Source organism: Squalius cephalus (assembly GCF_949319135.1).
Source record: "Squalius cephalus genome assembly, chromosome: 7".
NCBI lineage: Eukaryota > Metazoa > Chordata > Actinopteri > Cypriniformes > Leuciscidae > Squalius > Squalius cephalus.
Genome location: NC_137128.1, coordinates 21,652,739 through 21,678,755, shown reverse-complemented (window position 1 = coordinate 21,678,755; position 26,017 = coordinate 21,652,739). Strand labels below are relative to the sequence as shown.

At 37.3% G+C, this 26,017-nt stretch overlaps 3 protein-coding genes across 6 annotated transcripts; 1 reads left to right on the top strand and 2 right to left on the bottom strand.

Annotated features, from left to right (window-relative positions):
* Positions 1 to 6,082: 6,082 nt before the first annotated feature.
* On the bottom strand, positions 6,083 to 12,550 carry bpnt2 (3'(2'), 5'-bisphosphate nucleotidase 2). Its single transcript, XM_079875600.1, has 5 exons — positions 11,864 to 12,550; positions 8,950 to 9,109; positions 8,648 to 8,743; positions 8,104 to 8,265; positions 6,083 to 7,311 (listed from the first exon to the last, which is right to left on the bottom strand). The coding sequence occupies exons 1-5, from the start codon at positions 12,200 to 12,202 to the stop codon at positions 7,055 to 7,057; spliced, it is 1,014 nt and encodes a 337-aa protein (XP_079731726.1). The 5' UTR covers positions 12,203 to 12,550; the 3' UTR covers positions 6,083 to 7,054.
* A 428-nt stretch (positions 12,551 to 12,978) lies between these two features.
* Positions 12,979 to 19,347, bottom strand: mffb (mitochondrial fission factor b). The gene is made up of 7 exons (XM_079875601.1): positions 18,946 to 19,347; positions 18,285 to 18,496; positions 18,009 to 18,196; positions 17,831 to 17,919; positions 17,031 to 17,198; positions 16,616 to 16,703; positions 12,979 to 15,191 (listed from the first exon to the last, which is right to left on the bottom strand). Exons 2-7 carry the CDS (start codon positions 18,490 to 18,492, stop codon positions 15,060 to 15,062), a joined length of 873 nt encoding a protein of 290 aa, XP_079731727.1. The 5' UTR covers positions 18,493 to 18,496; positions 18,946 to 19,347; the 3' UTR covers positions 12,979 to 15,059.
* A 779-nt stretch (positions 19,348 to 20,126) lies between these two features.
* On the top strand, positions 20,127 to 24,838 carry ftr01 (finTRIM family, member 1). 4 transcript variants are annotated; one of them, XM_079876699.1, is made up of 9 exons: positions 20,127 to 21,155; positions 21,285 to 21,380; positions 21,489 to 21,722; positions 22,882 to 23,041; positions 23,166 to 23,222; positions 23,330 to 23,386; positions 23,491 to 23,547; positions 23,699 to 23,755; positions 24,016 to 24,838. In XM_079876699.1, the coding sequence occupies exons 1-9, from the start codon at positions 20,571 to 20,573 to the stop codon at positions 24,549 to 24,551; spliced, it is 1,839 nt and encodes a 612-aa protein (XP_079732825.1). In that variant the 5' UTR covers positions 20,127 to 20,570; the 3' UTR covers positions 24,552 to 24,838. The 4 variants fall into 4 exon arrangements, with proteins under 4 accessions (XP_079732825.1, XP_079732827.1, XP_079732826.1 ...); XM_079876701.1 differs by lacking the exon at positions 23,166 to 23,222; XM_079876700.1 differs by lacking the exon at positions 23,699 to 23,755.
* Positions 24,839 to 26,017: the final 1,179 nt, after the last annotated feature.

Genomic DNA, 26,017 nt, shown 5'->3' with positions numbered 1-26,017 from the left:
ATAATTGCATTAATGAGAAATTGAACAGGTGTTCCTAATAATCCTTTGGGTGAGTGTGTATATATATATATATATATATATATATATATATATATATATATATATATATATATATATATATACTTTAGAAGTTTATTTTTTACTGAGATATGTATTTTATTTTGACATTTAGTATACATCCAAATCAATTGTAGTTAATTTGAACATCTTTGCAGGCAACAGTGAAAATTAGAAAAAAAAAAGTTACCTAGTGCCGTGACTGACCAATCGGTATGAAGTATTCCAGAGAGCCAAATGATTTCAACACACAATGTATATAGCCTAGCAAGTCCTGTAGTTAAACAGTGTGTAGACTATTTTAAGTATATATGTGGATTCCAATATTGCATTGATCGCAGAGCATTTATATGACAATTAACATCAGTTCACCCAAAGTCATAGTTACTTTAGTAATGATTGAAAATGTCAATGTTGTCCTTGACTTAGGTTACATCTCACTGACAAATATATATATAAGTAGATAGTCTGCAATAGTCCTCACATGACAGTAAATGCTAATTTCTCAGCACACATTATCATACTCTTCAACAGCCTATCAAGTGTTCTGATGGTGTCAGGATAATTTACCCATGGGAATGTTCATCCACGCTTCATTTCAGTTGTGTGCTCTGAGACAATTCTTCCTTCTTTTTTTTTTTTTATCATGTCAAGAGACGTATCCCCTGTGAACTGTTTTCACACCCACCGAAAGATTGTTTCCCCCCTTTATTTGTCTTTCCCATCTCATCAAATATATTTTGTATCTGGCTGTAGCCAGCTTGCACTGGTATGAGTGCTTTACTTTGCATATGTCTTGTCAAATTTGCCACAAGTAACAAATAAAAGTCGAACTCTGTGGCAGCCATGCTGTGGAGTAGAAACAGGTTAAACGCTTTGCTTGAAGGCACAACATCAGCTGAGACTAGAGGGATTTGAACTGACAGCGGCCTGTATATAGAGCCATAGTGCTTCAATCTTACTCACTCCTAAATGCTAAAATAGCGCAGTGCTTCCATCTTGTAAATGGATATTATCTGATTTATTTGAAGTTTATAACAATGTGCTCACTTGTCATGTAGCAGATGTTTGTTTTCTTTCAATGTGCCTTATACATTAATTGGATGACAGCTGGGGTTGCTAGAAAGTGATGATTTTAGGATAAAGGGTTTTTTGGGTAACTCATCCAGTTTGTGGATCGCTTATTACACAACATCCAGTGGATTTACATGCATCACAGGAAATATTTGTCATTATTTGTCTTTTTTTTCCTCAACAAACAAATTATTTTCTACTACATTAAATGATATGTTGTTTAGCATTCTGTAATAAAAACAAAAGAATTAAAAGAAATGAAAATAAGATGTCAGACCTGTGCTAAGTCTAATTTCATAGCTAACAATTTGTGTATTCTAAATACACTTTGTGCTTTAACAAAATTACAGTTCGACTGGAAATTAGTTGATTTGAATATATTAAAACACAAAACTATTCTGCAAGCGATATTTACAATTTTCTTTGTCTTCACACATCATGAGCATGGCTTTTATCTCAAGCTCTTCAATGACACTTGTGTCTCCTTGGTAACCAAATATGTCAACATTTCATACAACGTATTTTTATAAAGAAAACCTTTTTTATGTTTTGCAAATTTTATGTTTTGGTGAATATGACACCACAACTGAGGGACAGTTGTAATTTTTGTAAGAAGTCTGTCTATCTATCTATCTATCTATCTAACTTTCTGTCTGTCTGTCTATATATCTATCTGTCAATCTATAATTTTTACAAAATCAATCATGAATTGGTTTATTTTATTTAGATTGTCATTAGTTAAAAAAAATAAAATGAGATATTTTTCTTATTAATTTTTTTTATTAAGGATTTATAGTAAATCCTTCATTAAATATTAAATCTTCATGATATTAAATCCTTTATATTGTATTATATATGATCGCAGAGGGTTCATCGATGAGTGGAGGATCTGTAAAATTGATTTAATGAAAAAAAAAGTGAAACAAAGAAAATCTGTTTATTTTAATAAAATAATTTTCAGATGTTTTAACAAAAAAACAATTGTAACATAAAAGTTCTAGAAACATGGGGTGTATAGGGGCGTCAGACAGGGGGGTAATAGTGGAACTGAGTAACAGGGGCCCTTGGCGAAGGGGGGGTCCCACAAAGATATATTGATATATATTGGTGTTGTGAGGGGCGCACCTCTTGGTTCTGTGACCGGGGCCCAACATTTGGTGCTACGCCCCTCTATTGACTGTCAAGTAAATCAACATTTTACTAGGACAATGCATATTCCGGAGCTGGGTCAAAGAGCAACTCCCTTTAGCACATCAAAGAAATGTTAGCAAGCCTTTTAGCAACACATCAATATGACCAGTGAGATAATAGATAGTAACTATGAATAATGCAATAATCCATAAATATGCTCATCATGGCAGGAGTCAGCAACCACGCATGTTTATAATTTTTGATCAGGAGGAAGCATACACATCTGTCACATTATAAAACAATAGGCCTACTCTTTGTAATCATAGAACTTTTATTTCGAACATTTGAATCTGTCCCGCAGATTGATCTACTGTAAATATGGATTTGTTCTTTCTTCCATAAAAGCCTTCTCGGGAGATTGACATGGCTTTTGTCTAATTCCGCATCCTCGCGGGGGGTTCATCGACACACTGGAGTGGAGGATCTGTCACAGGGGGTTAGAATGGCATGCTGGGATAATTGAAGACATCTGCAGAAATGTAAAACGTGAGCGTTGGAGAAAGACGATGTGGCATAGCTAGCTGTGAAGTGCTGGCAAACTCATTTAAAGCTGAATTGAGTGTGATGGTGTGGAAAAACAAGAATCGGGCAGCTCAGTTTCACTGCCTGCTGTGTCCACGGCACACTCCGGTTCATGTTTTAACATCTCATACAGAATTCCTGTTTCAACGACTCAGTTTATGCTGGTCAAGAAATTAATTATGCATCCACAATCATAAAAACATACTTTTTGTTGCTCTACTGCATGTAGCCTATATATATAAACATAAGGTAAAACTAACCTGCCACCTTGTGGTGGGAAAATCAGATGCTCTCTTTGGTTTACATTTATGAAACATCTACATGATGTGTAGACAAATACTGATAAGAACACACTATGCAGTTTCCGTTTTTCTCAAACAGCGACCCCTAGAGTACTTGTATTTAACGTTACTGTGTAAATACCACCAGAGCCCGACTACGGAGAGCCTGCCCACTCCCTATTAAGTCCTATTGTACCGAATTGTGGTTGTAGTTCCACCAGAGTTCCACTGGGGGCGATCACCCATGAGTGCAAAATGAATGGGAGTCTATGGGGCTAGACGGCTAAATTTGTCTCTTTTATCCGATTGCTGTTGAGAAATCTCAGATTTGATTGTAGGTTTTGCAAGTTCAACATGGGTTATAGGTCGAAAGTTGAATGAACGAGTACTTATGTCCTTTCGATTTCTTACAAGTTGAGTTGTTGCTGCCCATAACACGCTAGCATTCTGCTAATGAACGCTGGTCAGTGAAGGACTGATTACGACCAGAGATACCGCTTGATGGCATCGTGGCATCCGAAGCGGGACCAGAAACAAAACAAAAAAAACTTGTCTAGCATGTGTGTTTACCTGTGTCAACTGTGTTGTCGATGCCTCGAGAGAAAAGAAAGTGCAGAGTGCGAACACACCAAAGTGACTGAAGGATTGTCGTAAAGCAGTATCTCTGGTCGTACGATGTGTATGACGTCATTGACACTTTAAAAGACTTTTTAAAGCAAATAAGTGACTATAAAAAATCTAACACCCAGCAATGTGTAATTTCTTTGCATCTCCTTTCGAATACAACATACAAAAAATTATATCCTGAGAAAAGTGGATTTTGATGTGTATAGCGCCATAGACCTCCAATCATTCTGCACTCGTCCTGTGAGCGCCCTCATATGGAGCCAGAGTGGCAGTTCAGAAGCCGGAAGTGTACTGAGAGTGAAACTTCTCCCCTTATTAGACATTCTCTGATACCACTCACGCAGAGCCGTCCCTGCACTCTTCCGACCGCGTTTTCTTCGCCGACTCTTCCATGATTCACGTCTGAAATGCGTGCTAGTGTCTTCCATAGAGGCTGCTTCATATGTTGTTGATGTATGTGACGTCGTGCCGTAAAGCAAGTCGTGATTCTCGCGAGATTTGTCGGGGCGCAACAAGTCTCAAACAGAGAAAGTCTAATGAGGGGAGAAGTTCCATATGAGGGCGCTCACATGACGAGTGCAGAATGAATGGAGGTCTATGGAGCTATACCCCTCAAAATCCACTTTTCTTAGGATATAATTTTTTGTCTAGTAATTTGAATGTTGTTTTCGAAAGGGGATGCAAAGAAATTACACATTGCTGGGTGTTAGATTTTTTTGAGTCACTTATTTGCTTTAAAAAGTCTTTCAAAATGTCAATGATGTCAGAATGCTGACGTCATTAGCAGAATGCTAGCGTGTTATGGGCAACAACAACTCAACTTGTAAGAAATCGAAAGGACATAAGTACTCGTTCATTCAACTTTCGACCTATAACCCATGTTGAACTTGCAAAACCTACAATCAAATCTGAGATTTCTCAACGGCAATCGGGTGAGGGAGACAAATTTAGCCGTCTAGCCCCATTGACTCCCATTCATTTTGCACTCATGGCGAGCGCCCCCAGTGGAACTCTGGTGGAACTACAACCAATAGGACTTAATAGGGCGTTACAAATCTTGCATAGTGTGCCTTTAAAGGGTTAGTTCACCCAAAAATGAAAATTCTGTCAGTAATTACTCACCCTCATGTTGTTCCAAACCCGATCTTCGTTCATCTTCGGAACACAAAATGAGATATTTTTGATGAAAAGCTTTCTGACCCCTCCATAGACTGCAATGTAATCACCACTTTCAAGGCCCAGAAAGGTAATAAAGACATTGTTAAAATAGTCCATGTGACTACAGTAGTTCAACCTTAATGTTATGAAGTGATGAGAATACTTCTTGTGCACAAAAAATAAAATAACGACTTTAATCAACAATTTATTCTCTTTAGTGTTAGTCTCTGACGCTGTTCTCGTGAGCACCACGACACATTGTGGGGTTCAGAAAGCTCTCGGATTTCATCAAAAAAATCTTAATTTGTGTTCCGAAGATGAACAAAGGTTTAATGGGTTTTGAAAACCATGAGGGTGAGTAGGCCTAATTAATGACAAAATTTCATTTTTGGGTGAACTAATCCTTTAAAGTGTCCTTTTAATCCTTTAAAGTCAGGCGCTTTGCATTCAAACTTTTTCGTGTTTCCCATCAGGGATAATTTTATGGATTTAGTTTTAGTTCATTTTTAATTTGAACTACATTTTATGAATTACACAGCTTGTAATCATACTTTTTCAAGAAAAAAATACAAACACAAAAAAATTAAACACAAACCATTATGCAATCATGCAAGACATTTCTCCTTATATAGAAACTTTTTGGCATTAAAGTGTTCTTTAAATTTGAGTTAAAGGAGAACTCCGGTCAATTTTAACATTGAGCTCATTTTTTTGTACATTTGGAGTGCTGTCAGTACAGAGAACAACGACAAAAATCGGTGTTGCCTACACCGAGTTATTCTATTTTTAAAATTTGCACCCTGTTGACTTCAATGGGGCAAGTACTAAACCTGCTTTTAGCCTCTTAACATCCTTGATGTGTCATTACAAGTGCACAGAAAATGTGAGTGATTCCTTCAGAGTGAACACAAGTGAATCTGACTGCAGTAGATGTGAAAGATATGTATAAAAATGATGTTATTTAAGCCAGCGCAAATACCTGTGTTTACATCCTGTTTTCGGTTGTCCAAAGTAGTCGATTGCCGAGTTCACGCGCGTGATAATAGGTAACTAAACCTATGCGCGTGAACCCACTGAACCTTTTTTCCCCCTAAGAGTGTACATTCCCTAACCAAAGCATTGTTGGACATAATGCAAAACTGTATTTCACTACATAAAAATGAAGGTTCACTCCTTATAAAACCCATATACATTTATTTATTAAAGGCAGAATGATGATGTGATGCCAAATAACATGCCTCAAATCTGTAAAAGGACACATGCAGAATTAGATTTTCTCACCATTATTTTCTTTTTTCATGCACACAATGTTTTTTTGTCAAAAGGTAAACAGTACATGACTATCCAAAGGAACTCAACAAACAATCATGGAAAGTATGAATACTCATACAAAAATATGTTCTTTTAAATTGGCAATCACAGTGAAAAACCCCTACGATAAATCAACATCTGAATGAGAACTGCTGAGTTTCTACTCCATTAAATCCATTTAAACTTCCAACTTTCCTTAGAAACAAAAGAAGAATTCAATCTTAACATACTATATTATATATATTTTTATTTACAAATGGTGCTTAAACCTCTGTAGTCTAATCACACAGCAAGTCAGGTATCAGTGTATAAACTTTACAAATTGAGATCTGACAGAAAAATTGAAAAACAAAACGGCATCAAGGGGAACGATGTAATCAATTATGCGAAGTAGCGCTACGCACAAGGACGTCATATTCAAGTTATCTCTGGATTCACAGTTAAATCTTCACCCAAAACCATTTTAAACCCGGTTTTACCAGCAAGTTTAGAAAAAAATCAAACGAGAAATAGAGCTACTGTTTCACCCAGGAGATTCATTTTTAAAATAAAGGTGACCTCATTATTTGACTCTCACTTTTAGTTAATTTACACATAAACATTCTTTAAATGTGTCACACTAATGATCCAAAGGCACGCTTCCTTTGTACAAAACCTGTAACACTTCTCAAACTCGTTTGGGTATTCTTTACACATTTAATTGAGCTACATTGGATCGGTCATCTCGCGTCGTACGCTAATCTCATTTCCACGTATTTCTACACACCTGTGTGGAACTGAAGAAAATGCGAGTGTTAGGGACAGGACCGGACGGTGATTTATTATTGTTTGTTCTATTCCCAAGGAGGGAGTCTTTTCACCAATCCCTTGTGGTCAGTTTTGATGCTGGCCAGCAGGCCGCCCGTGTTTCCTTCTGACCCCGAGTAATCAATCTGCTCTCCTTTCAGAGTTGTCATTTGACCACCAAGAGACCTCAAGATGGCATCGCCCGCACAGATATCCCACTTTTTGATGTACGTCACGTGGATGTATATATCGGCCATCTCTTGTTCCTTATCAGTGGAGTCTAGAAGAGCCAGTACCTTGTATCCTGCGGAGGGGAAAACACAAATGTTACTGAGGCAAAGTACAGTAGTGTTTTCTCCTGCCAGTCATTGACAACTATTTTGTATTTAGTAAGAAAAAAAAAGTAGAATGGGATTAGAAATTTTATCCAATTGGAATTAATTGAAATGTGAAAAGATTTGGGGTGAGAAGAAAGGGTTGAAATATAAGAATGCTATTTGAATCAGACCAGTTATAACCTGTATTAAATATTTACTACATATCTATACTTATTAAATATTTATATTAAATTATAACTAATGAATTATTACAAACATTTTTTAACTTTAGAATAAAATGCACCAATGAATCGTTCACAAAGATCATGTATTTAAAGGGTTTTTTCACCCAAAAATGAAAATTCTGTCTTTATTAATCACCCTCATGTCCCGTAAGACTTTCGTTCATCTTCAGAACACAAATGAAGATCTTTTGATGAAATCTGAGAGCTTTCTGTCCCTCTATTGACAGCAGTGTCACATGATTCGATAGAAATCATTCTAACATGCTGATTTGCAAGAAACATTTATGATTATCATTATCAATGTTTAAAACAGTTGTGCTCAATATTTTTTTTGTGGAAACCATGATACATTTTGTCAGGATTCTTTGATGAATAGAAATGTTAAAACAACAGCTTGTATTTGAAATAGAAATCTTCTGTTAAACAATCTTACTGACCCCAAACCTTTAAATGGAAGTGAACATTTTTATTTAAAATTTTTTTTTTTCAAAGCCTTTATTTCTCAACAGGAGATGATCTCCCAGAATGCAGTACCTGCGCCCCCTGCTGGTAATATTTCCGTATTGTTTCCAAAGGCAGCCTGAACGAAGTTCTTCACCTTGCCCGAGTGAGAGCGTGACACGATCACCTTAGGAGAGTTCGTGTTGTAGGAAGAACGAGGTGCCACATTGGATCCCTCTCCAACAAAACCCCATGCTGATGATGAGAGAGCAACACAGTATGAATCCATTAAATACAGAACAGTCAGAACAGAACAGTGTAGGTTTAAGTTCATTACTGCCCTTATACACAATAATAAACTACTGTAATTGTCATTAAAGACACTAAAAATGATCTTGAAGTCTCACATCAATATAATGTTAATTTACTTATGTGTTTTCTTGTTTATTAATCATTACACGTTGTGTAGTTCTTGTCAAAGAACCATATTTGATGTTACCAAAAAAGTGCAGAAAATGAACTATGAAACTACAAATCGCTCATTCCTCGACATTCCCAAAATGGCTCCTTGATCCTGTATCCAAAGCCACCTGGTAATCTGGTTTTGATTATGTCTGTAAAGCTCAAGTAAACACACCTGTGTACCCAGTGAAGGGTTTGTGGATCACACCTATTACAGGACTCCCATCCACAGCCACACACACCATGGTGGTGACGTACTTCCGGAGATTTTCTGTTGAAAGCACAAACAGGATTTACATCCTGGTACAGCACTTGTGCACCGCAGGAACATGACACTGTTCCTCCCACTCCAGCAGCAGGACTTGCATAGTAAAACTACAACTCCTATATATATAACCTTCACAAATAATGTGGCGATTGAAGATATTATTCCTGATTTATGGTGATATGATTTATAAATTAAGAGTTGCACCAGACCTGTGTATTCCTGAGTGGCGTCCAGTGGATCAATCCACACTGTGATCTTGTCTGCAGGAACCTCCTTCTCCCCAGGGATCTTGGCCAGAATTTCTTCAGGGATGATGCGCGTCCACAAAGTGGCCTCACCCTCAGCGTTCACATGTTCTTCTGAGTTCACCTGCAAACATAGGAAAGAAAACCACACTTTAAAAGAACATTTAGGCAGCCATTTCTGTTACTTAAAGGAGAACTCCGGTCAATTTTAACATTGAGCTCATTTTTTTGTACATTTGGAGTGCTGTCAATACAGAGAACAACGACAAAAATCGGTGTTGCCTACACCGAGTTATTCTATTTTTAAAATTTGCACCCTGTTGACTTCAATGGGGCAAGTACTAAACCTGCTTTTAGCCTCTTAACATCCTTGATGTGTCATTACAAGTGCACAGAAAATGTGAGTGATTCCTTCTGAGTGAACACGAGTGAGTCTGACTGCAGTAGATGTGAAAGAAATGTATAAAAATGATGTTATTTAAGCCAGCGCAAATACCTTTGTTTACATCCTGTTTTTCGGTTGAAGTCCAAAGTAGTCGATTGCCGAGTTCACGCGCGTGATCATAGGTATTAAACCTATGCGTGTGAACTCTGCAATCGACTACTTTGGACTTCAACCGAAAAACAGGATGTAAACAAAGGTATTTGCGCTGGCTTAAATAACATCATTTTTATACATTTCTTTCACATCTACTGCAGTCAGACTCACTCGTGTTCACTCAGAAGGAATCACTCACATTTTCTGTGCACTTGTAATGACACATCAAGGATGTTAAGAGGCTAAAAGCAGGTTTAGTACTTGCCCCATTGAAGTCAACAGGGTGCAAATTTTAAAAATAGAATAACTCGGTGTAGGCAACACCGATTTTTGTCGTTGTTCTCTGTATTGACAGCACTCCAAATGTACAAAAAAATGAGCTCAATGTTAAAATTGACCGGAGTTCTCCTTTAACCTTGAAAGCAATAGTTCAGGGCTCTACAGTGTGACCATTTCAGTCGCATTTAAAATAATCTGTCGGATCTTTTACCTTTAACAAAAATGTTCCATAGTCAGGGCCGTGCTTACTGACCGGAACCGATCTATAAGCAATCAACGTCTTTAAAACAATGGTTTTATATTTATCTGCCGTTGATGTCATTCGCAATGCTTTTGAGATTGCAGTCCTTTCCCTCTTGTACCTTTGTCTTTTTATCTGATATTCAAATACTTTTAAGTTTGCAATGTTGTGATGTATTGTATGAATGTGTGTAGTATAAATTAAATATCAGGCGTACTACATACGCCATGTTGTCATTGTCACGTGACCTGCTACGGCGTCAGTTGCGTTGCTTCACCTCCATTCATAAATCTTCTCCCGTTGCATTATGGGATATTAAAGTGTCCAGCACTTCATAATCTCGCTGGAAGTAGTAGGTCATCTGGGTACTATTGCCTACTCTTTTATGAATACTATGAATTCAGACATACATTCTTCTTGGCTCACATATTTTTTTATCGCCTAATTTATAGTATAGAAGTAAGCATATTCGAACGCAGCGTTAATGCCACTGAAAAAGCAGGCAGACACAGTTGCACACAATAAAAATGATAGTTCCGGTTCTGGATGCTGATTTGTTAATAGTTAAAAGCAATGTATCACTGCAGAGCTCCCATAGCATATTTTTATATTTCTTTCATAGCAATGTAACCTTATGTAGCCCCGCCCCTTTTCAGCGTTGCGGTGTTCTCTCTTCCGGTTTGTATTTCCACAACATGAAGGACAGATCTTTTACGGATTTATGAATGAACCGCTCGTTTTAAAATCTTCCCGGTTTTCTTTACAATAACTCTACAATAAGTAAATTAATTTCACCAGCTAATTACTCTTCGACAGCGACGCCACTGAAACATATCACAGAGCTACGGCAAAAACAGAAGTTAAAAGACAAAATTCTAAAGATGGCTGCGTGCTTGTTTCTCTGGCGCGTAAGGTCTATATCTTCTTGCGGAAGAATGGCATTTAAAGGGGTCATGAACTGTTTTTTTTATATTTTTTATATTGATGTCTGAGGTCAACTTATGACATTCGCTTGGTTTTTACATTCAAAAACATCAAAATGAATAAGTAATAGGCTATATTCTACCCTGGTTTTGAGGCTAGCTCCTGAAACGCTCGGTTTTTATGGGCGTGCCGCATTGAGGACTTGGAAGTAAACGCCCACTGCTATGATTGGATTACAGTTTTGCATATTATAATGAGTTTCATGTAATGCGCGAATCGATGGGCGGGGCTAAACAGGCAGTGTTGAAGTAGGCGTTGATCTTCTCCTGCGGAGGCGGGGTTTGATACCCTTTGACGACATAGATTCCCACTTTGAAAAACCTGTCATTCGCTGTGCCTGGTGTCAATAAAAGCTTTTATTGGACTAACAAGGAAGTTTTCAGTGCTGAAACTTACAGCATATTTTTATAGTATGATGACCTCTTATATGTCAAAAGCTGAAGGAAAATGTGATTTCTCAGTTCATCACCCCTTTAAAATTTTCTTCCCTATTGTGGCATGTGAATGAAGCGGCTTTTCAAACAAGAAAAATGTAGGGCGGGACTTGCTTCTGTAAATCGTGAATTGATTGGCTGGTTGGGTGTGAGTGACAGGTTGTTGCGCCAGTAAAAGACGGAGGGGAAGTTATTTTGATTAACGATTACGAGGGCACATGAAAAAAAAAAAAAATATATATATATATATAATACTGACATGCACAGATAAATAATTCATAAAAATACTGCGTGCACAGATAAATCATTTATGATAAATACAACGACTTTAACTGTACCTGAGAGGATTATAGTTACCATGGTATTTTTTGTAAAGTATCCTCAAGCACAGATCAGCTGTACCTGTATGTTAGGGAAGGTGTTCTTGATCAGGTAGAACATCTTTCGGTGGGAGTTCAGATCACCCAGCGTGAGCTTTTCACTGGCACCTTCTTTAGTTTCGCCCTTTGACTTCTCCTCCAGCGTGTTGTCCTCCCTGATCCTCTTCACCTCCCGTCCGCCCTGCACCGCAGCATCCATGGACAGCGCGAGCAGGTCTCGCAGATCCACGGTCGTCTTCTGTCTGAACGAGGCGAATCTGTTGGACAAAACTCCCGCGTATAGGTGATAGATCACACCGACTCCCAGTAAGCAGAACACGGCTATGCCGAGCGGCGACAGTCGGATGCCCATCGGAGCCATCGCGAAAACGACCGTGCGAGCGAAGCCGGTGAATATGAGAACAGGACAACAGCTATACTAGACGTCCAAGGTGAGCATTTGCACCTTAATTTGAACACAATTATAACACAAGCTATCAAAATGCTAATCAAAAGTTACTTATTTCCTTCACCAGCGAAGTCCAGGGTCGAGCGAAAGCTTCCTTCATTGGTTTGTTGTATATTCCGCCGCAGTCTTAGTACAAATGTCTGCGTTCTCACAATAACGGATCCATCACAGACTGACAGCAAGTAACTTAATACACGGACTGTTCCACGTCCACTGCTGTGCCAAGCAGGACCGAACTCACTGACACTCCGTTTTTCTTCCAGGTCAGGAAGAAAACACAGTCAGAAACATCTAGAGAACGAGAGAGCGCCCTCTATCGCTTCAGAATCACATTCACAATCTGTGGAAGCTTGTTGTGTTGGAAAATTCTTTCTTTTTTCCCTCAAAGTCGCGTGATAAATTCGCAGTGAGTTACACTGTTATACTATACTAGTTATATTTAGGCTACAAAGTCAGAATAGTTATATAAGCTTTCAACTTGCGAGTTATAAAGTCAGAATGGCGAGATAAACTCAAAATTGCGAGTTATAAAGTCAGAATATTGAGATATAAACACACAATTGTGAGTTATAGTCACTCGCAATTCTGACTTTATAACGCGCAATTGCGAGTTTATATTACGCAATTCTAAGAAAAAAGTCAGAATTGCGGTATGTAAACTCGCAATTGAGAGAAAAGGAGTCATTATTGTGGGATAAAAAGTTTATTTTTATTCTGTGGCTAAACAAAACCTTCCATAGAATCAGAAAGAGATTTATTTCAGGAATGTTCTTGGTAATGAAGCTTCCAGTGAACACATACAAGACATAATAATATAGCCTAATTCAAGAATACAAATATGAAAAAGTATAAAGAGTTAAAGTCAGAAAGACACATTCACACATGACGAACATATGGATAATATAAATGATATGAATAAACAGGAGTGAATAACAAACCTTTGGTGAGATAAAAGCATCTGGAATTTATTTGTAAATTGGTATAAAGTCTGATGAATAAGCAAGATCTTTTAAATTATTTATTATTTCCTTTATACTTTTACTTTAAGCTCTTACAACTTACAGATCATATATAGATAACATACATACTGTAAATGATGTACAAGTCAGTATGCTTTCCTGACATTCCTGAAGTTCAAATGCATCTGATTTACATCCTGAGTGTCTGAGTCTCATCCAGTGGATTAATCCACACTGCTGCTCATTATATCTCTGATTCAACAAAAATATCACTTTTATTATAACTACAATAATCTGTCGTATGTTTAGCTACTTTTAAAGGTTGCATGGTAAATTTACTACAGTATATTAACACGTTAATCGTTAATAAACCATATTTAAATATTTTCATAAAGACCACAACTCCAAACATTTGCAATCACAGAAAGGCCAAGAATGTCCTTATTAAAATGTCATATTTTACTTGGAAAATTATTACATTTTGTTAAAAATTAAAAAAATGTCAGTTAGCAGTGACCTTAGTGACAATCATATTTCCCCCACCAAGTGACAACTGTTAATTAAATCATTTACAAAATACTTTAAATTATATTCAATTACAAGGATTTTCAATCATTGTGTTGTTGCCTCGATTTAAACACTTCAAACTCATGACGTGAGATGCTAATAAACAGTAAAATGTGATGAAACATTCAAAGTCTTCAGTCTGCATGTTTACATAAACCAACAAATTATATCTCACACAAAATACCTAGATTGCAAAATGAACTGCTATGGACTGTATGCCAGTGACAAGGCTTACATTAAAATAAAACAATTATATTGATGTCTAAAGCAACTTTTTGAGATGTGTGTAATCTTTATTTGGGGGTTTCCCCAGCAAATATTGATAGACAGTTAGTAGTTACAGTACGTGTAAATGGTATTGAAACTATTATCCCCAGCTCCTGGCCCTGTGCATTCCACTGAACAGCAAACAGCTGGCCAGACACTGCATAGCTGGAGGATAAACCATGTGACAAGAACCCCCGTGGCTCAGGGGCAAATCATGCAGATGAACTGATGTGTCCTGAAAATGACTACATTTGTTGCAGAAGTGTTCAAAATTATGTCACTTAGCAGTGTTCTGTGACTTCAGCAAGCTGTGATATTTAATATACTGTACGTTTTTTTATGTTGAGCATCAGCAACTGTTATAGATATTTTGTTTAAGAAAAGATTTATTATTTATTTGCTTTAAAACAAGTGTTGCACTTTTGCTCCAATTGATCTTTGAAGGAAGATACACTACTGTAGGATTTAATGCAGTGGCATGTATGCTCAGATATTAATAAAATATTTAAAATGAATAAAAATCAGGAGGATAGACTTATTATGATCAAGTGTCTGAAATTCAGTGACAATACAGTTTATGCATTTCACACTTTAATTCTTTGGTGATCCCACAACTTTAAATATGTTCTTGCATAAATAATGACTGAAAAATGAGTACAAACTTTCATGCATTCACAAAAATGGAATGTCTAATGAAATATTACGAACATTTACATCACGTTGCACTGGACCATCAAACTATTCATACAGAACAATTACAAAAACAGTATACAATCGGAAATGCAAAAACTTAAAAATAACCACATTTCTTAGAGCATAATTAGACCTGTTATTGAAAGCAGTGCAACTGTTATATTATTATTTTAACCCTTAACTAACAGAAAAGTCTGTGAATGAGAAAATACCTAATATACAATGTGACTGAAGTGTCTTTTATTTTGTTAGACCCTCTAAGGATGAGTGGAAAAGAGGGGTGTTTAGCGACGGAGCCAGATCCAGGAGTTGACCAGCCAGAACGCAACAGTGAGGGAGTACATGACCATTTCCCGCTTGGCTCGCTCTTTATTCTCGTGCTCCAGTAGCTGCAGTCTTCGATTCAGCTTGATGATCTGTTCAGTCAATCAAAACACATGATTGGTCATGCATGTGATCAGCTAAGGATGAAAACTGAGAAGGAAAATTATTTATTTGAAAATTATTATATATGCACTATTGTACAGTTAAAAAAAAAAAATAATAATAAATTTACTACTAATAATAATATGTTTATTTTGCAGAGCAATACTAATTCATTTGGCTGTCTTCATTTTTTGCTTTCAAACATTAAACCATATAGCTTTTATTACATATAGAGAGACCTAAAAGCTTTTCTTTTGTTGAAAATAAACGATTATAATGATACATTTGGGAAGATTTTCAAATGCACACAATAAGCGACATCTCTGATGATGCGTTTACTGGCGCGAGGGCGGGACAACCTGTCGCTCACATGACATCACAGCAATGGCAAACCACAACCATCCAATCAATTCCTGATGGAGAAAATCAATGTCCAGTCCTACATTTTTTTTCTTGTTTCAGAAGCAGTTTCACTCAGATATATATGGAAGCTTGCTTCCGCCACGGAATAAAACAGTTTAAAAGATAACTGCGACTTTTTTCCTCACAATTGCAAGTTTACATCCTGCAATTTTGACTTTTTTTCTCTCAGAATTGCTAGATATAAACTTGCAACAGCGAGTTTATATCTTGCCATTCTGATTTTTTTCCCTGCAAATGCGAGTTTATATCTCTGTATAATTCTGGGCTCTCTGTAAAATTATATGTAATTTATAATTCTGATTTCTTTTCTCAAATTTGTGATTTATAAAGTCCAATTCAGAGGAAAAAAAGACAGATTTTTCCCCCTCAGAATTGCAAGATATGAACCGGCAATTCCGCGTACAAAAGTAAGAATAGCGAGATCGCAATTAGCAATTAGCTTTTTTATTTTTCATTCTGTGGCGGAAACAAGCTTCCATAGATATATATAGATTTGAAAATGCAGCTGTTTTTTTTTTCTCAGAAATCACGTGGGCCATATTTACCAAAATTGACCCTATTTACTTTGTTAGCGCATATTACTAGTCTTGTGGTGAAAAATTAATCCGTGCAAGTTAATACACAGAAGAAAATTGTTTGCCGTCGTAATCTTTAATCAAAGTCTGAAAAGTTACTTCCGGTCTGGAATGGCGTTCCTTCTCTGATGATGTAGGTTTGACGGCTTGGGTTGGGAAACGCTTAACCACTCCCCTCAAACCGTTAGTCTGCTATGAGCAGAGATGGAGAGGAGGAGCGCTAGAGTAAAACCCTGCCCTCTGTTCAATATTCCTTTTCACTGGGAAATACGTCACAACACTGGAGAAAAGTCGTTTGCAACTTCCGGTTCACGCGGACTTTAAGTAGGAAAATACAAAATAAGGAAAAATCACATCCCTGACTTATGGACATTTTGTTATGGACACAAGTTACAGGCAGAGGAGTTAGACATTACCTGTCGTCGCAGTGAGGCAGCGTCTGTTAAGACAGCATCATCAGCAGTGTTCTCCAGACCTAAATCAAAAGTCACAAGAGCTGTCCGACTACACACACACACAAAAACATTTGATTAGAAACGGGGTTTTTTTATTCCCTTAAAAATGTATTAAAAATGATGAATTTAAATAGGTTAAAGGTGCAGTAAGCAATTTCTGAGAAGCACTGTTGATATTTGAAATCACGCCCCCCACTGCTGATTGGCTACAAGTGTGTTGTGGTGCTCGGTTCGATCCACTTTCGACAGCCTTTCTCAGAAATCGCTTACTGCACATTTAATAAGCATGCATTTGACTTTTTTCTGCTATTCACACACACATTTATACTTTACATATGCATAATTAAAAGAGATGCATCATTTGGGAAGAGCCCACCTGCGGTGGCTGTCGTCCAACACCTCCAAGACCTGTTGGTAAGCCCTGCGAGTCGTGTTCTTGATGTAGGCAAGGACACCAGTAGCACTATTTAAGTTCTGACCGTCCTCAGGGCTGATGAGAGGGGGACAAGTTCGGACAGGAACACGGGATGGAGACGGGCTTGCACTAACAGAGAGAGACGTGATTGTGACGCATGAATCACACATGGACAGACTTGCAGACAACACGAGTGTGGCTAGACTCACTATCTGATATAAAAACACAAAATGTCTAAATGTGTTTACTTAACATTTCCAAACAGAAATCCACAAAGTAGAAGTCACAGAGCAGTTAGCTGTATGTGCAGCTTGATTCTCGCAATTATAAAACTATATAGTGGAAAAACAAATCCTACTATTTTATTGCCACATTTATTTTTATTATTATTATGCATGCAGGGTTTATACCCTCATATTAATAGAAATATGTGTGTGTGTGTGTGTGCGTGCGTGTATATATATATATATTAGAAAAATCATGTTAAAATGTGAGCAACAAATATGATGCATCAGGCTTTTGAGGAATGTTTATTTGTTCATTTCATAATCATCATTGCATTGCACTGCATGTGTTTTGTGTTATATACAGTAAACTGTATATAAATAAACTGTTTCATAAAACATTTTTTATTATCATTTCATATTTACAGGGTTAAGAATTAAAAAGTGTTGGAAAAATATATGATCAGATATCAACTTGTCTAATAATTATGCACATACTGTAGTTTCACAGTACCAAGTTAGTGTATTTTTACTCACAAATCATGTTTGTTTATCTGTCCATTGCGATGCATTGCAGAGTTCTCACTCCTACAGCGCTCCCGTCTTGACCTAAAGTGAGATCGCATCTGTGAAGAGAGGGACAGCAGCTCTCAACTTCAGAAGTCAGGATGACAGGATTATTCAAAGTTTTTCATTTTCCTGATTCCTTTGTTACCTCGTCTCTTGGCTGGGCAGTGGAGTTGCCTGCTGGCTCTGAATCTGGCTCTGGCTCGAGGAAGTCCAGAGGTTGATCATTGAGGGTGAGAACCCGTGGTGGGGTCTTCAGTTCAACCGTCTCTAGTGGCGTAGACTGGATCAAATCCAGATCTCTGGGTCTCCCGAAACGGGCGTCATTGCTATCTCCTTGATAAGTTCAAATTGAGCATTAGTTGGCTGTTGCTTTCTTTAACATTTCATTTACTTAAAACCCACACCATGACTTTGCTAATACCTGCAATTACAATCCTTTCTGGCACATGCATCATAGTACTGTGGGATGCGTCGAGAAGGGGACCAGATGGTTCCTCTGATGAGCTGGAGGAAATCTTTAGCCTCTCTGGGATCCGCATCTGTTGACTGATGCCCTCTGTATATTCTAGCTCATAATGGATGCGGTTTATCTCTGCCATATCAGCAGAGATGAAGTCAGTCTCACTCATTCACCTATAGACAAGCACAGAGAACCACACAATAAATTATCCACCATTCTCAAGATTCGTTTTACAAACAATGTTTTGATCAGGATAGAACAAATCTATACTACTGCCATGATAAGGGATGGTAATAAAATCTCGAATAACCTCAATGATAATATCCAACTAAAAATCATTATATCGAATGGGGTTTCAGATAATTGTAGTATAATCGCCTCGAATGGAAACGATTACGTGTACACTGAGAACCATATTTAGACACCCGTAATGAAAGCTCTTTCATGTTTTACATACAAATCGGTAGGGATTGATATCTCCGACATTATATATACACATGTTAAGATCAATAGCAACAGTATCATGAACCTTAGTGAAACCAGGCTTGCTGTTGTTTACATTTCAGAAAGAAATCAGTACGTTTGTCGAAACAATAATAGTGCAAAAACCTTGGATATTTACCCGTTTACTCAATAACTGTCTGCACCTCGATTGCAACAAATGTGTCGGATTCAGATTACAGCCTTATCAGGCTATAAATATTTCCATTTAACCACTGTAAGTCGCGTTGGTAAGCAATATAAAATGTACAGCTGCACAATGATGTGCTCTCCGCTGCTAACTGTCAAGTGGCTAATTAACGCGCTTATTAGTTTTTAAAGAATTTCATTTTTGCGAGTGATCATAATTAACTGCATTTATTTGTTTAATGTTGTACACACACACACACCGTCGGAAGACCATTTGATATCTTTATTTTAACACCGTTTATCGGCTAGACATTGCTGTATTCACTCACTTCCGGTTAGCATTTTCACGCACTACGACCTCTTTGCCATGTAATGCGTCACGAATTTACGAATCCTACTATGGGGAAAGCTTGGCTTATGAACATAAATAAGGTGACGTGCCTGAAAGCTTGAGCAAGGTTACCAAGCAACGTCTGCAGATCCTAATTAATATTCATAACCAATGCCTTTGCCATAGTAATGATTGGATGTCATAATGGGAAAAAAACACGCGTTCGAGTTGATTTGAGTTAGATTGAGGAATTTAGTTATGCTAACATTACTTAAATTGAATTATTCAAAGTATGTAGAAAAATACAGAAACATTCCCTCAAATGACTAAAAACATAGTGTTCAGGTTAAAGAGGAAAAAAGTAGGCTTTAGGCTACTATTAAATGAGAATTAATTAATTAACACGTTGTGACGTCAGCACTGGTTAAGTCCTCAGAAAACAAAGAAGAAACGTAAAATTCACACCAAATGTACTATGGGATTCTCCTGGTCTTTGTCCGTCAATTTAATGTCAGAATGGTTCGTCTGAAGGGGTGCAACCCTAAATCCCCCTCCTTTGCCATTATGTCTGTTACGAACTGCACAAACGAGCACATATGTTTTCCCATAACTGCTCATTAAAAATGAATGAGGGCTTTACACCACTTTTGTGTTTTGTGTTAGTATTCAATTTTTGTATTTACCAGATGTTTCAACTTCTCAACTGTATTTAGTCTAATGTCATTATTCTGGGGTGGCTGTTTGAGGAAGCTTTTACGATAATGGTGCGTTCAAGTCCTCCAGTTCGTACGAGGTCGTACGTGTTTACGACGGCATGTGCGTTCAAGTCACTTTCGTTGGAGTAAGATGGCGGTATACTTTCTCTTAATTAATTACACAAAAATACAGTAAGTTCTTAAACTCCTTATCTAGAAAATGAAGAACAAAGAAATGTGCACCAGGTGTAGGCTACTTTTTTTTTTTATGTTTTTAAATGCTATCCCCGAGCTCCCCGCTGCCCACTGGTATTTATGACATTGTGATGGCGTTCAAGTGCGTTCAACTCGTAATCTATATGACTTGAATGCACCATAATATCACATTAATTTTTTTTTCCCATTTACTGTTACATTTATCATATACCACCATTTCAAATACGTAGCATTGTACAATATGTAAATATTACAGTGGTAAGCGTAAACTATGTGAGCCAAACCTCACAGTCACAGACATCTGTTGTTTTGCACACGTCACTGAAACACATAACCAGGAAGTTGCATGTGTGTGGGTGTATTGTATGCAGCGAAATGGCAGAAGCCAGTTTTTCTCAGGACCAGTTCATCTGTCCAGTTTGTCTGGATGTACTGAAGGATCCAGTGACCATTCCCTGTGGACACAGTTACTGCATGAGCTGTATTACAGACTGCTGGGATCAGGAGGATCAGAAGCTAATCTACAGCTGTCCTCAGTGCAGACAAACCTTCACTCATAGACCTGCTTTATGTAAGAATGTTATGATTGCTGAGATGGTAGAGAAACTAAAGAAGACACATTTACAAACAGCCTGTCCTCCTCAAAGTTACGCTGGACCTGGAGATGTGGGGTGTGACGTCTGTACTGGAAGAAAATACAAAGCCGTCAAATCCTGTGTCGAGTGTCTGAACTCTTACTGTCAAAGTCATCTTGAACAACATGAGAGTTTCTTTAAAGACAGGAGACACAATCTGATGGATCCCACCAGACGACTCCAAGAGATGATCTGCCCAAAACACAACAAACAGCTGGAAATCTACTGTCGTACTGACCAGCAGTGCATTTGTTATCCATGTTTGATGGATGAACATAAAATCCACGACACTGTAACAGCTGAAACTGAGAGGACAGAGAAACAGGTATGAATGGAAGTCAGTGTGCCAATGCTAATGCTAACAACAATAATAAATGCTAATGCCACAGTGTTGTGATTCCTGCAGTTTTATGTATTATTTCTGAGCTTTTACAGCTTTTTTGTTTTCCTACAGAGGCTTTTGGGAGAAACACAGAGAAAGTTCCAGCAGGGAATCCAGGAGAGACAGAAGCAGCTCCGAGAATTGAGGGATGCTGTGAAGTCTCAAAAGGTAAGTTTTGAGCAGTTTAAGGTCACTTTCAGCTGCACTAAAGCTACTTGTGGGTCTCAAGCTGTGTGAGGCAGCAGTAAGAGTTTATTGTGATCTGTGTCCTGATAGCGCTCTGCACAGGGAGCAGTGGATGAGTGTGAGAGGATCTTTACTGAGCTCATCCGCTCCATTGAGAGAAGCCGCTCTGAGGTGACAAGGCTGATCAGAGATCAGGAAAAGGCTGCAGTGAGTCGAGCTGAAGGACTCTTGCAGAAACTAGAGCAGGAGATTGATGATCTGAAGAGGAGAGATGCTGAGCTGGAGCAACTTTCACACACAGATGATCACGTCTATTTCCTGCAGGTGACCCAATGACGTAATAGCTATTATGTATCCTTTATTTGTTCAAAATACATTAAAAAGGCAATTCACTGATACGATGACTTCAATACACCTCTTCACTGCAGACCCTCATTACTGTGTGTCAAGGTCAATAAGTCTAAGTTAAACTAGGTTCTCATTCAGTCAAGTCACCCAAAACAGACTACTCTACGGGCAATTCCACCCTCATGTGACTTCTCTTTTGTCACACTGCATCATCGAAGTTTTTCACATACTTTTGTGAAGTACTACCACAATTTCACTACACCAAATATAGCTTATCTGGCTAGACAAGCAGGGGCTGTGTTATCGGAATCACTTGGGTAGGAATATTCAAGGGTTGCGGGGACATTGCAGAGCATGTTTAAAGGTGATGATACACAGGGCAACTTTTTGAGCAATGTTGCTGGGCAATCTTGCAGAGCGATTGTTGCATGGGCACTTTCCCATTGGGCAATACATTTCTATGTGGTTAATTTAGATCGGTCGTCGGCCCTGTGTCTCGTCTGGTTTCCCATTGACGGCAACATTGCCCAACAACATTGCTCAAAAAGTTGCCCAGTGTATCATCAGTCTTTTTCCCTTAGAGTTGTCTGAAAAAGTACGTCCAGTTAGCCAGTGTAACCTTGGTTTTCTGAGGGAAAGAAAGAACATCCAGTTAGCCAGTGTAACCTCGGTTTTCTGAGGTAAAGAAGGTAGACGCAGACCAGAGGTACCCTAGAATTCTGGCCATCTTTCAAAGCGTAAAATTCTAAGTATGAATCGGCCGCCAGTTCACGCTGCCGAAGGTAAGTTTTTAAGAAGAGCTTCAATGTCCAATGAATTCTGTAAGTTGATGCTTATACTGTGTTCTCATTAGCCTATATACAAATAATCACAGACAGGTTCAGCAAGAAGATTTATCTTAAGGTACTTGACACATATTCAAGTTTGGCCTGAATGTCAGGGCAACTCTCCTGTGTCGATTGTCCAGTCTGTAATAGTATGCAGATGAATGGACAAGGGTAGCCCAGTCAGGAAATCCTTGATTTGATGGTATAATCCACTGCTGATTGGCTGATTGATTTTCTCCAGGAGTCTAAAGCTCTTGTCATGTTATTCTTTTGTATCTTTATTGTACATATTTTTTCTTTTTCTGTAGAGGTTTCAGTACATCGCTGCACCTCCTGAATCTGGAGACTTACACAGCATCACTGTGAGTTCTCTCCTCTCTTTTCAAGATGTGGCAAAGTCAATCTCTCAACTGAAGGAAAAACTAGAAGGTTTCTGTATAGAAGAGGTAAAAAAGATCTCTAATGGAGGTAAAGTACCTGTAGCACATTCATTTACTCTCAGAAATAAGTCTGGCATCATGAAACATGTAGAAGAATCAACATTTTTTTTTATTTTTATGGAAATTGCAATTATGTCTGTTTATTTCCATAGTAACATGCATTGGAACTCCCACTAATGAACCCAAGACCAGGGAACAGTTTATTCAGTGTAAGGCATTTTAAAGTGTACACACACACACACACACACAAGAATCAAAAATCACTAAAGATTTTTTTTTTAATGGAAATTGCAATTATGTCTGTTTATTTCCATAGTAACACGCTTTGAAACTCCCACTAATGAACCTGAGACCAGGGAACAGTTTCTTCAGTGTAAGGCATTTTAAAGTACACACACACACACACACAAGAATCAAAAATCACTAAAGAAATTTTTTTTTTATGGAAATTGCAATTATGTCTGTTTATTTCCATAGTAACACGCATTGAAACTCCCACTAATAAACCCAAGACCAGGGAACAGTTTCTTCAGTGTAAGGCATTTTAAAGTGTACACACACACACACACACACACACACACACACACACACACACACACACACACACACACACACACACAAGAATCAAAAATCACTAAAGATTTTTTTTTTTTTATGGAAATTGCAATTATGTCTGTTTCCATAGTAACACGCATTGAAACTCCCACTAATAAACCCAAGACCAGGGAACAGTTTCTTCAGTGTAAGGCATTTTAAAGTGTACACACACACACACACACACACACACACACACACACTAATGAACTGCACAGTCTGTTGCCATAAGGGCATTTAAGTAAATTATTAAATTAAAAGAACACTGTAATTCTGCAAATCACATGTAAAGTAAATGAAAAGAAATTTTATTGTAAATACATGAAACAGACTCGCACACTTAGAAACATGCATGCATTCACTATCTAACAAACATTGAATGAACTGATTGTGTTTTATCTTCATCAGATTCTCATCAGCTCAGTCTGGATTCAAACACAGCAAATCATTTCCTCCTTCTCTTGAAAGACAACAGTGTGGCTACTTACATTAACACTCCTCAGCGCTATCCTGCACATCCAGACCGATTCGATTGTTGTTTGCAGGTGTTGTGTAAAGAGAATGTGTGTGGACGTGGTTATTGGGAGGTTGAGTGGAGTGGGAGTAAAGGTGTGTTTATAGCAGTGTCATATAAGAGCATTGGCAGGAAGGGAGGGAACAGTGAGTATGTATTTGGATTTAACAATCAGTCCTGGGGTTTGTTCTGCTCTCCCTCCAGTTACTTGTTCAGGCACAATAACATAGAGACCGAGCTCCCTGTGTCTTTCAGATCTTCTAAAATCGGAGTGTATGTGGATCACAGTGCAGGAACTCTGTCCTTCTACAGCGTCTCTAACACAATGACCCTCATCCACACAGTTCAGACCTCATTCACGCAGCCTCTCTATCCTGGGTTTGGGTTTGATTTAGGGTCAACAGTGAAATTATGTCATCTAACAGTGTAGACGAGAGATTCTGCACAGAAAAGTCTCATATAGATTATTTTAACTTCACTGTAAAAAAAAAAAAAAAAAAGTTGCTGCTTTTAAGTACAATCAAATTGGATGTTTAAGTCATTTCAACTTAAATTACATTAAACTGACTGAAAATTACTTCAATGAGTTGAATCTTGTATGTCTTATAAAAAAAAGTTGAAATGTTAAAACATATGTTGTCATAACTTATTGATCATATAATGTTGTACAGTGTATACTATACTGTAAAAATTTAAATAAAAGTTTTTAAACACTGTAATTTTTTTATTTTTTTATTATTATTGGTAGAAGCAGTGAAGATGTAGGCTACTTTCACATTTTGCTGGATGAAACAGACATCCGAAATTTGGGCAGTTACTAAAACTTTACTAAATGTAAATAAAAGCGAATATATTTGAGTAGTTCATGCGTGTCTGCGGTCACTTGAAAAAAACGATCAACTTTAATCTAGAGCTCCAGCAGTGGGCGCTGCATTCACGTCAATATGAAAGATTGTAATTTATCAAGTGGCCCTTGTATTTGATTAAGCTGTTATGGTTTGATTTTACATCAATATGAATGATATTCAGTTGACATACCTACCACATACAGTACCGATCATACAGTATCAATGAATCCTGAAAAAAGTAGGCTATCACAGGTTCCAAAAAAAAAATTAAGGAGCACAACTGTTTCCAAAATAGATAATGAATCAGCATATTATAATGATTTCTGAAGGATCTAATGTTGCTGAAAATTCAGCTTTGCATAAGAAATTAATTATGTTTTAAAGTATATTAAAATAGAAAACAATTGTTTTAAATTGTAATATTATTTAATATGACTGTTTTTTTCTGTATTTTTGATCAAATAGGCTACATGCAGGCTTGATGAGCATAAGAGACTTATTTAAAAAAAAACATTAAAAATAGTAATCTTTCCAACCTTTTGACCGGCACTGTATACCAAGATAAGAATTTGGTGTACATCTTGATTCAAGAGTCATTTTGAGGTTTTCAAGAGTCTGCCTGGAACAGCAGTTTATGACTTATTTGATTTATTATTTGATTTATTATTTTATATATGCTATAAATAAGTATCATCCATAATTAAAATAATTTTATGGTTGACAAATAAAACAAAAAACAAAGCCACCAGAATTTGTACACACCATTATTATTATTATTTACATTATTAAATTCCCAAATAAAGCCTAAATGAATAGTTTGTCTTGCTGGTCTAGTAAGTGCACAGTCTACTAAAACGGTCTTTGTTATTAAAGCAAGACGTGAATCGAATCATTTGTTGATATTAGCTAAATTATGAAAGATGCACGATTATTTATTTAACTTTATTGCATAATTAAGCATTGGACGTATTCAAGTTTATTGCAAATTTAAAAAGTTCGATTATTATTAAGAATCTTTGTAACAGGACGTCTAAATCCTCAGTTTGTC